This window comes from Engystomops pustulosus, chromosome 7, assembly GCF_040894005.1.
Source record: "Engystomops pustulosus chromosome 7, aEngPut4.maternal, whole genome shotgun sequence".
Lineage (NCBI taxonomy): Eukaryota > Metazoa > Chordata > Amphibia > Anura > Leptodactylidae > Engystomops > Engystomops pustulosus.
In genome coordinates, this window is record NC_092417.1 from 69470006 (window position 1) to 69482207 (window position 12202).

The 12202-nt window shown below is 47.1% G+C and overlaps 1 protein-coding gene across 4 annotated transcripts in view; it reads left to right on the forward strand.

The window, feature by feature from the left end:
* The first annotated feature begins 4223 nt into the window (after positions 1 to 4223).
* ITPK1 (inositol-tetrakisphosphate 1-kinase) overlaps positions 4224 to 12202 on the forward strand; it is an 82535-nt gene continuing 74556 nt past the window's right edge. The window contains exons 1-2 of one of the 4 annotated variants that reach the window (XM_072116517.1): positions 4224 to 4242; positions 10407 to 10585. In XM_072116517.1, the coding sequence (XP_071972618.1) occupies positions 10491 to 10585 (95 nt within the window). In that variant the 5' untranslated portion in view covers positions 4224 to 4242; positions 10407 to 10490. Of the gene's footprint in view, positions 4243 to 8855; positions 9292 to 9391; positions 9503 to 10406; positions 10586 to 12202 lie in introns of those variants that run through there. The other 3 variants (XM_072116520.1, XM_072116518.1, XM_072116519.1) reach the window with 3 other exon arrangements.

The window sequence follows — 12202 nt, forward strand, 5'->3', positions numbered from 1 at the left end:
AGCCATGTCCGCTTACATAAAGGAAAATCTGCAAAAGGGGTTCATCCGTAAGTCTTCTTCCCCCGCTGGAGCTGGATTTTTCTTTGTCTCTAAGAAGGATCTTTCCCTCCGACCCTGCATACACTACTGCGGTCTCAACAAAGTTACGGTGAAGAACCGCTATCCTTTGCCTCTCATCACCGAACTCTTTGATCGTGTGCCAAAGTGTTTACCATGCTGGATCTGCGAGGAGCATATAACCTCATCCGAATTCGGGAGGGTGACGAGTGGAAGACAGCTTTCAATACTCATGACTGGCATTTTGAGTATTTGGTAATGCCTTTTAGTCTCTGCAATGCTCCAGCGGTATTCCAGGAGTTTGTTAATGATATTTTTAGAGACCTGCTCTACTCCTGTGTTATAGTCTACTTGGACGACATTTTGGTGTTTTCTTCAGATCTTCACTCTCACCAAAACCACGTCCGGCAGGTTCTCAGACGCTTAAGGACTAATCATTTATACGCCAAACTCGAGAAGTGTCAATTTCACCAGAGCAGTCTTCCGTTTCTGGGATACGTCATTTCTGGCAATGGAGTCCAGATGGATTCTTCTAAATTGGCAGCCATGCTTCAGTGGCCTCGCCCAGTGGGACTGCGTGCCGTTCAGAGATTTCTGGGCTTCACCAATTACTAAAGACAGTTTATTCCCCACTTCTCTTCACTTGTGGCTCCTATTGTGGCATTGACTAAGAAGAATGCCAATCCTAGACAATGGTCTCCTGCTGCTGAGGAAGCCTTTACTAAGCTAAAATCTGCCTTTGCCTCTGCGCCAGTACTTACAAGACCAGATACGGAGAAACCTTTTCAGTTGGAGGTTGATGCTTCATCCGTTGGTGCTGGTGCAGTTCTTACCCAGAAAGGGCCCAAAGGTCGTACCCTCACCTGCGGGTTCTTCTCGAAGACATTCTCTCCTGCCGATAAGAAATATTCTATTGGAGATCGGGAACTGCTGGCCATGAAGCTGGCTTTGGAGGAGTGGCGCTACCTTTTGGAGAGGGCTCGTCACCCGGTTCATATTTATACTGACCACAAAAACCTCCTGTACCTCCAGACTGCTCAGCGACTGAATCCTCGTCAAGCCCGTTGGTCCCTTTTCTTCTCCCGATTTGATTTCTTAATCCATTTCTGTCCTGCGGAGAAGAACGTTAAGGTCGATGCTCTCTCCCGTGCTTCGGATGTGGTTGGAGAAGACCCTGTGCCCAGTCATATTGTTCCTCCGGAACATCTGGTCCTTGCAGCTCCAGTGGACCTTCGGCAGCTTCCACCAGGCAAGACGTACGTCAGACCTGCCCTTCGAAAGAGGATCCTGACATGGGGACATTGCTCTCGTGTGGCTGGACCCCCTGGGGTGCAGCGTTCCATAGCCCTTATTTCCTGTTACTATTGGTGGCCAGATCTGGCCAAAGATGTGCAGGATTTTGTGGGTTCCTGCATCTCCTGTGCCCGAAACAAGTCATCACGACTCAAACCTGCCGGTCTCCTGATGCCGTTGCTGATACCCTGCCGCCCGTGGACTCATGTGGCCATGGACTTTGTCACAGACCTTCCATCGTCCTCGGGGAATACTGTCATCTGGGTGGTAACCGACCGGTTCTCGAAATTGTCCCATTTTGTCTCCTTGCCAGGTTTGCCATCTGCTCCGCATCTTGCCAGCCTGTTCTTCTCCCTCATCTTTCGGCTGCATGGACTCCCATTGCACATTGTTTCGGACCGTGGGGTCCAGTTTGTCTCCCGCTTCTGGCGATCCCTGTGTAACCATCTCCAGGTGAAATTGGACTTCTCGTCTGCATGTCATCCGCAGTCGAATGGACAGGTAGAGAGAGTCAATAAAACTCTAGGCTGCTACCTTCGGCATTTCGTCTCGGTCCGCCAAGATGACTGGTCTGCCTTGTTGCCATGGGTGGAGCTCTCATACAATTCCCTGGACTCTGAAACTTCTGGTTCTACTCCCTTCTTCATTGTTTATGGACAACATCCTCGTCCTCCTCTTCCTCTGCCTGTGTCCACGGAGGTTCCTGCTGTTGATGGTACGTGTTGGTACGTGATCTAAAGACCATTTGGGAGCAGACTCGCCTTTCGTTGATGCAGGCTTCCGCCCGTACCAAGCTCCAAGCGGATAAGAAACGCTGGCCACCTCCTGTTTTTTCTCCTGGGGACAAGGCCTGGTTGTAAGCTAGATAAATCCGGTTAAAGATTCCTGCATACAAGCTTGGTCCACGGTTCTTGGGTCCTTTCGAGGTTATATCTCGCATAAATCCAGTGTCTTACAAGCTGTGCCTTCCTTCCACCATGCGCATCCCGAACTCCTTCCATGTCTCTCTACTCAAGCCTGTTATTCTGAACCGCTTCTCCCGGCAAGTACCTCCTCCTGCTCCGGTGGCTGACTCCTCGGATATTTATGAGGTAAAGGAAATTCTCGACATGAAGACTGTAAAGGGTAAGCGATTCTTTTTGGTTGACTGGAAGGGGTTCGGGCCGGAGGAGAGATCTTGGGAAGACAACATCCTGGACCACGATCTTCTACAGAGATTTCTATGGCCCAAGAGGAGGGGGAGGCCGAAGGGGGGGGGGTACAGTCACGGGTGGTCCCGCGACCCATATTGCGGGCTCACCCATGCTCCCCAGGGCTCACAGGCACGGTGCCGGCGCAGCTCACCTCTCCCCGTTCCGGAATCGCTGCCAAGCTCCGTGGAGGCACGCGGCACCTTCAGGAAATTTTGCCGGATCTTTGTGCCTCACAGCCTTAGAGAAAGCTCTGTTGCGATTTGCCTGTGTTCCAGTGTCTCCTGCGTTCCAGTGTCTCCTCTGTCCAGTGTCTCCTGCGTTCCTGACTCCCTCTGTGTTCCTGTGTTACCTGAGACCCTCCGTGTTCCCGTGTACCATTGTTCCTCCGTGTTGCTGTCCTGTGTGCTGTGTTCCCGCACCCTTCTGCTTGGACCTCCTGTTGCTGAACCCGGACTGGACTCTGACTTGCATCTCTGCCTCCTGCCCTGACAGTGTGCCTGGACTTTGACCAAGAGATTGTCTGCCGTCTCTCAACCTTGGCCGCCACTGCAGACAAGTCACGCCTGAGGAACGACCTGGTGGTACCACGCTGCAGCTTGTCTAACCCGCCTTGCAGCGGGCTCTGGTGAAAACTGGGTACCACTTAGACTCCGGTCCCAGGTAGTGGCTTGAGTCATCGTCTGCAGTGGTCCAGAGGATCCACATCTGCTAGCCTGACAAGCGGCTTTAGGACCATAACTTCTTTTTTTGCATGCTACCTTAAAATTTTTTGAGGACTTCTGTGGTGATAGAGATACATCAAAATTAGGAGAGGTTGGCATCCCTCCCATCCCTGAAATTTCTCTGCTGGGCTGAAACCAGGCCAGGATACTTGAACCATGAAACCAGTATATCTAAGAACCAGATCCTCTCATAACATTATGGAATTTTCTCTTTTCTCTTACTAAAATGTACTGTAATAGAAATAATGAACTCAAGATGGCGCCGAGATCTTAGACGGCACCTCAAACATCCAGGCTAAAGGAATGTGGGTGTGATGTCAACGTGTTATAGCAGGGAAACTCTCCAATCAAGAAGATATTGTTATGCTTTATACTCTCCTCCTTTCCTACTATTTTACTTGAATCAGCAGTTGTCTGAGTCATTACTTGCTTATGTTTACAACTGATTTGAAACACAACTAGTGACACACTATAGAGAGGATATCTTAAACCCTCCCCTAACAGGACTTGCTGCGGCAGTGTACCACCAGGTCGTTCCACAGGTGCGACTAGCCCGCAGTGGCAGCCGAGGTCGAGGTACCTCTGGAGATGGGTCGCAGGAGAACACGTGACAGGAAGTAAGACTAGGTTTGTAGGATACCCCCATGGCAAGAAAACATCATAAAAAAATTCTGAGGCATATATGGGATCGTAAAAAGCAATTAACATATACCAAACCTTCATCATGTCATCAAAAGCAGAAAAGGCTGATTGTGTATTTCTGCTTCCCCAGGCACCTCTTCTATCCATTGCGGCTCCAGCATCGGCTTCGTGTCCATGCGGTCTGTCACAGGCATTGTGACATCAGCCGCCTGCTGACACTCTAATGTGTGGGCCGGCATCGGCAAACACTAAGATGTCAGCGAGCGGCTGACATCACGATGCATGCGCCGGAGCTGCGATGGATGGAAGAGGACCTGCCGGGAGGGGCTCGGGAGGTGAGTACACTTTTATTTTTCCTACAGGCATTATATTGGGGGGCAGGGGCTGCAGGCTATATACTGGGGGGGGCTGCAGGCTATGTACCACAGGAGGCCGGCAGGCTATATACTACAGGGGGCTGGCAGGCTATATACTACAGGGGGCTGGCAGGCTATATACTACAGGGGGCTGGCTAGCTATATCCTAGAGGGGGTTGGCTAGCTATATCCTAGAGGGGGCTGGCAGGTTATATACCACAGGGGGATGGCAGGTTATATACCACAGGGGGCTGGCAGGCTATACACAACAGGAGTTGGCAGGCTATATACTACAGAGGGCTGGTAGGCTATACACTACAGGGGGCTGGCAGGCTATATACTACAGGGGCTGGCAGGCTATATATTACAGGAACTGGCAGGCAATATACTACAGGGACTGGCAGGCAATATACTACAGGGGCTGGCAGGCTATATATTACAAGAACTGGCAGGCAATATACTACAGGGACTGGCAGGCAATATACTACAGGGGCTTGCAGGCTATATACTACAGGGGCTGGCTTACTACGATATATATGACAGGGGCGGGCAGGCTATATACTGGGGGGCTGGCAGGCTAAATATTTGGCTTATATTCCAGTATATACGGTAATAAGCCATTTTTGCTACTCATGCATCTGTCAGCAATGAGGCTATAAAATGACTTGTATGGTTAAATATTAATTAAATTTGGCACAAAAATCTGCCGATAGGGTGTAAAAGATTCAGTACGTGACTGGTCCCATGTAAACATCTCCATTATTTTTTATATTTATGGAACCTTGTAGAATCTTTTCTACAATTAGAAATTACAGGTAAAAAATGGAAATACTCTATATTACAATGTTCCCCTCAGTTCAGGTTGTAATAACCATGTAGACATATACAAAGTAATAACAGTGTATGATACAATACTATAAGAGTGATACCTTACGGCTCTGACTACCTTCCTGTCTGCAATTGTGCAGAATTGTATCAAATGACTTATAGTTATTAACATCTTGCTACAACTTCCCCCAAGATGTACATTAGTATTAGTGGATATTTTAGATGCTGTGCACTGGGGACCTGTGTTCAAGTCCCAGGGTCAACATATGCAAAGAGTTTGTATGTTCTCTCTGTGTTTGCGTGCGTTTCCTCCGGGTCCTCTGTTTTCCTCCCACACTCCAAAACATACTGGTAGGTTGATTAGATTGTGAACCCCACTGGGGACAGGGACCCTCACAGGGGCAACGCTGTGTAATTTGTGTGCACTATATAAATAAAGGAATTAGTATTATTATTATTACTGTGACACGGGTGAAGTATTCATAGGATAAATCACTGACCGCTGCGTTGAATAGATGCTACAAACAACTACCTGGACAAGAAGGGGACATTGAAAGAAAGTGCTAATGCTAAACATGAGCCAATTATTTTAATAAAAATGAATTCACAAGGGGAGGGTCACATGTACAAGACATGGGTCGCGGGCTCACCCGTGCTCCTCTCTGTGCACCAGTACCCCGCAGCTGTAACTTAACCGTCCCCGCTCCTGTCTCCGGTCCGTGGCCTGTGCACACACGCCCCCGTCTCCTAGGGCACGCGCCGGCTTCAGAAGGTTTAAAGGGCCAGCGAGCCGTTAATTGCCGCTGGCCATTTCCCAGAATCCCAGCCAGCCTGCACACCCTGACGGATCTTTGCGCCTAGTGCCGTTGAAAAAGCTTGTTCCCTGATGCCCTGCGTTTTTAGTGTGATTTCCAGCTGTGACCCCGATTCCGTAATTGACTCTGATCCTATCCTGTCTGCCCTGACCTGATGCTTCATCCCTGACTCCGTGCTGCCTGTCCTGAAATCCTGCCTGCCTTAGCTGCCAACGCGGACAAAGTCGTACCTGTGGAACGACCCGGTGGTACCACACCGCAACAAGCTGTCATTGTCCGCGGTGGTCCAGTGGGTCCACTTCCCCTGGAGCCTGACAATAAGGATGTTGGAGTTGTTGATTTTTTTTTGTTCATGGGAAACATAGACATACCCTGTAAATAAGATCTAGTGCCTCTTTAGGAGGAAATATTAATATAAACGCTGTCTTATTTTCTGTCACTTATCTTTAGGATGTTGGACACTTACCTGTGTCTTAGGCTGGCCATGAATAGTGAAGACATGGCTGCACATGTACAGTAGAGCCAATCAAGTATATGAGTGAGACTTGAGTATTAAGCAGACAAACAACCATTTTCACTGTAATTGAGAGTGGCGTACATGAATGGGCGCCACCACAGTCTGCTATAACTGACCGTGAGTCAGTTATAGTTAAGGAAATCTACCATCAAAATTATGCATGATGAACCTGGGACACTTACTCATAGATCCCGACACTGTGACTGTGGTAATCTTCTTATATTTAATATCCATGGCCTCCTTCTAAAATTACCTTTAAAAATTTAGTGTGTGTGTGTGTGTGTGTGTGGGGGGAGTTCATTACTAGAACCCTGCTGTGTTGAAGCCTCACAGGCAGTTACACTGTTTCTCAATCTCCCCTTTGTTCCCTCAGCACTTCGCCCAACTCTCTGCCTGCTGTAATCTCGTGGAGTCAGATTAAGTTTTAAAAGTTGATTTTCGAAGGAAGGCGAATATGAGATTATCACAGTCATGCATGGATCATGCTTGGATCTATGAGTAAGGCCTCTCATAAGTCCCCCAGTTTATCATGCTTCATTTTAATGGTAGGTTTCCTTTAAAGGGAACCTATCACCAGATTTTCACTAATAAACCTAATGACAGGTTCCCATAGCATTATGCTAACTATTGCCCACGCTGTTTTTAGCTTAAAAATACATACCTCCTACCCCCGGAAAATAAACTTTGGATGCCTACATGGGACCATGCTAGAAGCAGCAGTGAGGCCCAAGGGGCATGTGTTATTCATACAAGTCATTGTTTGTGCAATCTCCTTCCAATGTATGGGCATTTGGTAGTTGTAAATAGCGCCCTCTCCAGTTCAGGAGCTATTAGGGAGACTGAGGATCTCTCTAGGATGTTTCTAGAACTTGGAATATTGAGTAATTGCAGATGTAGTTACTGCCTGGTAAGGCAACAGTTAACATTTTGATATATCATTGTCCAATTACATTCTTGTAATACAAGCTGGATGGTGATTGGAGAAGAGCTACCAGAGTCAAACCAGAGTGAGCAGCACATATCAGTGCTTCCACAGCCACTGTCCTAATTCCAGGAACTCCAGGTGCCTCAGGCCTACTGCCGAGCAAACAGGGCAAGTCCGGAGACTTAAGCCCAGAACTGAGCTCCACCTCCCGGACTTAGTTCCATCTGCACCAGCCCAGCACGAACCTACTACCACGATGCTGCGTGTAACCTTCCTTTGGACCGCATGACTCTTCCAGCTTGAGAATCTGCTGTTATTGTTTTGGCCGTTGCCTGCTGTTCAATAAAGAACTGTAAGTTGATTTGCACAGCTTTGCCTCTATCTTATCCCTGGATACAGACTGCTTATTACCACGGGCTTCCCCATCCATCATCCAGGGTTTCATCCTACAGACACCTCAGGGGTTGCCCCAGGGAGAAAGCACTGCATCAGCCTCTCCCTCCATATTTCTTGCACACACCACCTGCTGGAGACCTGTCAGGCTGTAGGTCAGCCCTCCGGTCCCCATACCAAGCACTGGGACCGTTGGTTTATATACTCCCTTGGTCAGGTGGTGGCAGACCTTCACTCAGCTTCCAGAAGAACATCATTGGACAATAACAACCACCTTGCCTATGCATTGGCAGGGGTGTTGCACATTAGTGTAGCTACAGCATTCTCAAGGTATCAAATGCTAGATTTTCTCTAAATACTTGATGTGAACAACACAGACTGCTGCATTCCTAAACTAGTTATGACTGAAATAACCAATTACACCAGAGTCTTCAATCATTCATAGTGGGGAGTTTACTTTACATATACATTATAATATTTAATTTATTATGCAGGTTTCACTTTATTATGGGGACATTATGATGAAGGCCTCTAGTTAGCTAATAAAAATTCTTTGGGGCGATACGCTGTATACAATATTTATTATCAGGTAATGATTATATAATATACTTGAGGTAACTATTCAAATTCTAATTCTTTGAGGGGAATTATATGTAGTGTTATAAATTAGGGAGGGCACGATGTAAAATGTAATTAATAAGGGGCACTACATGAAATATATATTTTTCTGAGGTTATATACATATACAGGCGGTCCCCTACTTAAGAACACTCGACTTACATACGACCCCTAGTTACAAACGGACCTCTGGATATTGATAATTTATTATACTTTAGCCCCAGGCTACAATAAACAGCTGTAACAATTATCACAGGTGTCTGCAATGAAGCATTATTGTCAATCCTGATTCTTATGACAACCCAACATTTAAAAATCCAATTGTCACAGAGTCCAAAAAAGTTCTGGCTGGGATTACAATGATAAAATATACAGTTCCGACTTACATACAAATTCAACTTAAGAACAACGCTACAGAATCTATCTTGTATGTAACCCGGGGACTGCCTGTATATATATTTCATTCCTCCTCTTCACCAAACTCCAGCAGTAAGTTTCCCTCCATCCATCAGCCTGTGCTCTGTGCCAGGAGCGGCGCTGCTGCCCTCTGCTGGGCTTCGGCGGTATTGCTCTCGCTGCACTTCCTCTCCATTCAGAGGAACCTGTGCTGCTGCTGCTGCTGCTGGCTGTGCCTCGTTTTCCCTCGCAGCCTCCAACTTGCAGGCTGCTCTTTTCTTCAATGCACGAAGCGCCCGAGCAGCAGGAGAGGAGCCGGAGGTTTAGCAGAGGGTGTGTCCTGGCCCAGGCTCCTCAGTACACTGTGTGCCCTCCCAACCTGCAAGAGAAGCTGAGACCAGGGAGGGACCCAGCTCAGCAAATGGAGATCTGAGAGAGGGGGAGGGAAGCAGTCACCAAGAGAGCGAGGGAGACAGTCAGGAGACTGATCCTCAGCAAGAGGGAGACCTCACTCCACAGCTGCTGCTGCTGACCAGGTGGGTGGTGGAGGTGCCATGCGGGCGGGCGGGCGGGGGCACTCGCCTACTTCATCAGTGCCCGCAGCCTGGGGACGTGCACACCCGGCCGAGCTTCCTGCCTGTCCTGCAACGTGCTCCTGCTGCCACTGGAGGCTCATCCAGGCTGCCCTGGACACATGGTGATAAAAGTGCCACCTGCATCTCCATGCCCTGGTGCTGCCAGTCAGACGTGGGTCACCCTCCCTCACATTCCTGTACAATATTCAGGGCTTGTTGTGTCCAGTTATTCTTTTTATTTGCATGTATTTTATTTCAAAGTTTGGTGTATACTATGGTACTAGTTGGCATCAGGTGGGAGTTATGACTACAAGTCCCAGCCAGCCATCACTTTTAGCTCCAAACCATAGTACTAGGTTATGTACCTTTCTAATGCACTCTGTGTATCAGTTTCTATCCATTCTGATGATTTCTGCTTGCTGTCAGTGAATGTAAGTGATCTGGTTTCCCTCCTGCCCTGACTATGTACCGTGCAGATTTCACTGTAACAGGGGCTGATATGTCGAAGCTTCTTTCTCTAACTTTTTCCAGTGTCTTTGGAGCTCTTTTGGCCAAGTTTGATAGTGGCAGAGACAGCATGATGTGTGGTTTTGTTTTGGCACATGAGGTGTTAACCCCTGGAGCTGATTTGTGATGTTGTGGCTTAGAAATCAAGTTTTTTTCTGCACCACTGAGGGTGTAGATTTGCGCCTACATTTGAGACTTAATAATAATAATAATATTATTATTATTTATTTTTTTTTTTTTTAAGTTGCACTTCATAAACACATCTGGACTGGTTTCTCTAAAGGCAAAAATGCAAATTTGGAGCAATCAGTAGGTTTAAAAAAAATGTAATACTTAAGTAATGGCAATGATGTAGTATGCATATGTTACTAGAAGGTTGGAAAATGCCAGTTTGAGGTGGGCTTGGACCACATGTCCCAGCATTCTCACTACATGCTGACCCCCTGGGCACCTCATTAGTAAATAATCCCTATTTCCAGCTATTTCCCTTCTCTCCACCTCTGCTGACTGTACCTTTCTTTTCATTCTTTTGAATGAGTCCACATGACGTTTCATGTCTCTTTATTTAGGTGAAGAGTGCACCGGTCACTGGAGGTCTCCCTTTTGTTGTGTGTGTGTCCCAGGCTGATCCCTCAGGGAGACAGGTGCCAAAAATGCAGACATTCCTGAAGGGGAAGCGGGTCGGCTATTGGATGAGTGAGAAGAAGATAAAGAAATTGAATTTCCAAGCCTTCGCAGAGTTGTGCAGGTGGGTGCCTGAGGTGCTTATGGGGTCTCTGACTTGTTGACATCCCCCATTTATTTAGTGTTACAAATTCTAGGACAAATTGATCTAATGCATGGTTCACAGCTTGTTTTCGAGTATTCCCTGAATTTTCAATGTGACACATGCATTGGGTAGGCACAACATGCCCTTGAGTTTTTTCATTGAAAAATGTGTACCATGTAATGTACGTTAGTCGTGGATACTTTCCTATATAGTGAAAAGAAATCTATGTGAATGTCTACCAGCATATTGTAGCACAGGGAAGAAGAACCTATAATTTATGTGCTGAACCGGTTTTTGAATTTATTGAATTTTTTTTCTTAAGTATACTGGTGCAGCCCGATCATTGGGGCGGTTATCAGGAACTATGTATGTAAGCTCGGCGATCTCCATCAGCTCCATAGAGATTAAGTACAACGGTCATGCGCGGCCGTCTGCTCCATTAATCTGACAGTGAGTGAGCACTGAGACCCTCACTGAACAGCAAGTTAGGCCCTAACTTTCGTTAGTGGGAAAACTCCTTTTAACTTTAAGGGTGCGCTCACACGTACCGCTAGAATTTACATACGCAATGCTAGAGCGTGTGGCTTACCTTGGCCCAATAGCATATGCATTTCCCTGGAAGTGAATGCGTTCAGTAACCAGCACCGAGTGTCTTGCAAGACACCGATCACGTTAGTTTACATGGAAACACATATGCAGTCGGGTTGACGCACCCCCCCAGCTGCTAGCATTGCATTTTGTACGTGTCACCTCCCCCTAAGGGTGCGTTTTGGAACGCATTGCAACAGCTGAAGAGACTTGCGAGACCCCGGTGTCTTGTATTGTTTAAATGCAAGACACTGGGGAGCAAGCTAACAATCGCGTGCATTTTCTGGAAAATCCTTATGTGATGCGGCCGAGGCCTGCCCCCTGTCGTTAGCATTGCGTTATGAATGCAATGCTAGGGGAGCGTGTGAACGTGGCCGGATGGTGCTGTCAGACCATAGCATTTTGATTTAGTTTTGAAGCATTAAGTGCACGGGGCGGGCCACAGGCAATCGCATATGTGTTTGCCGATCGCATACATATTCATACAATGTCTTGCATTGTCTGAATACATGCATACAAAAGCACATGTGATTGGCCGTGGCCCATCTCATGCGCTTTGATTCTGTTTCAAAACGCTGTTATCTGACAGCACCATTAGGCTGCCTTTTCACGTGGCATTGCGGTTTCTGATACATTTGCAAAGACATTCCTGTTCCTTTTAAATGCATGTGGCCCTCCAGGCTTTATGTTGCGTTTGAGCCTTTGTGTTGCATTTTTGAAAAGCACACAAACTTGTAGTTGCGTGATTCATCAATGTCCCAACTTTTAATGCATGTTTTTAAGAGTGGAAAAGAATCTGCTGATTCTAAAACTGTCTTTTGCTGCGTCAAAAAGACATGAGTTTTCAATGCTTCAAAAACTCAACACACTGTGTGAAAGCGCCCGCAAGGTTGTTTCTGGATTGAAAAACATGGCTGCTTTCTTCCAAGAACAGCTCTGCACCTGACCATGGTTTGTGCTGATATTGCAGCTCAGCCTTATAAAGATAAATGGAGCTTAGTTGCATTA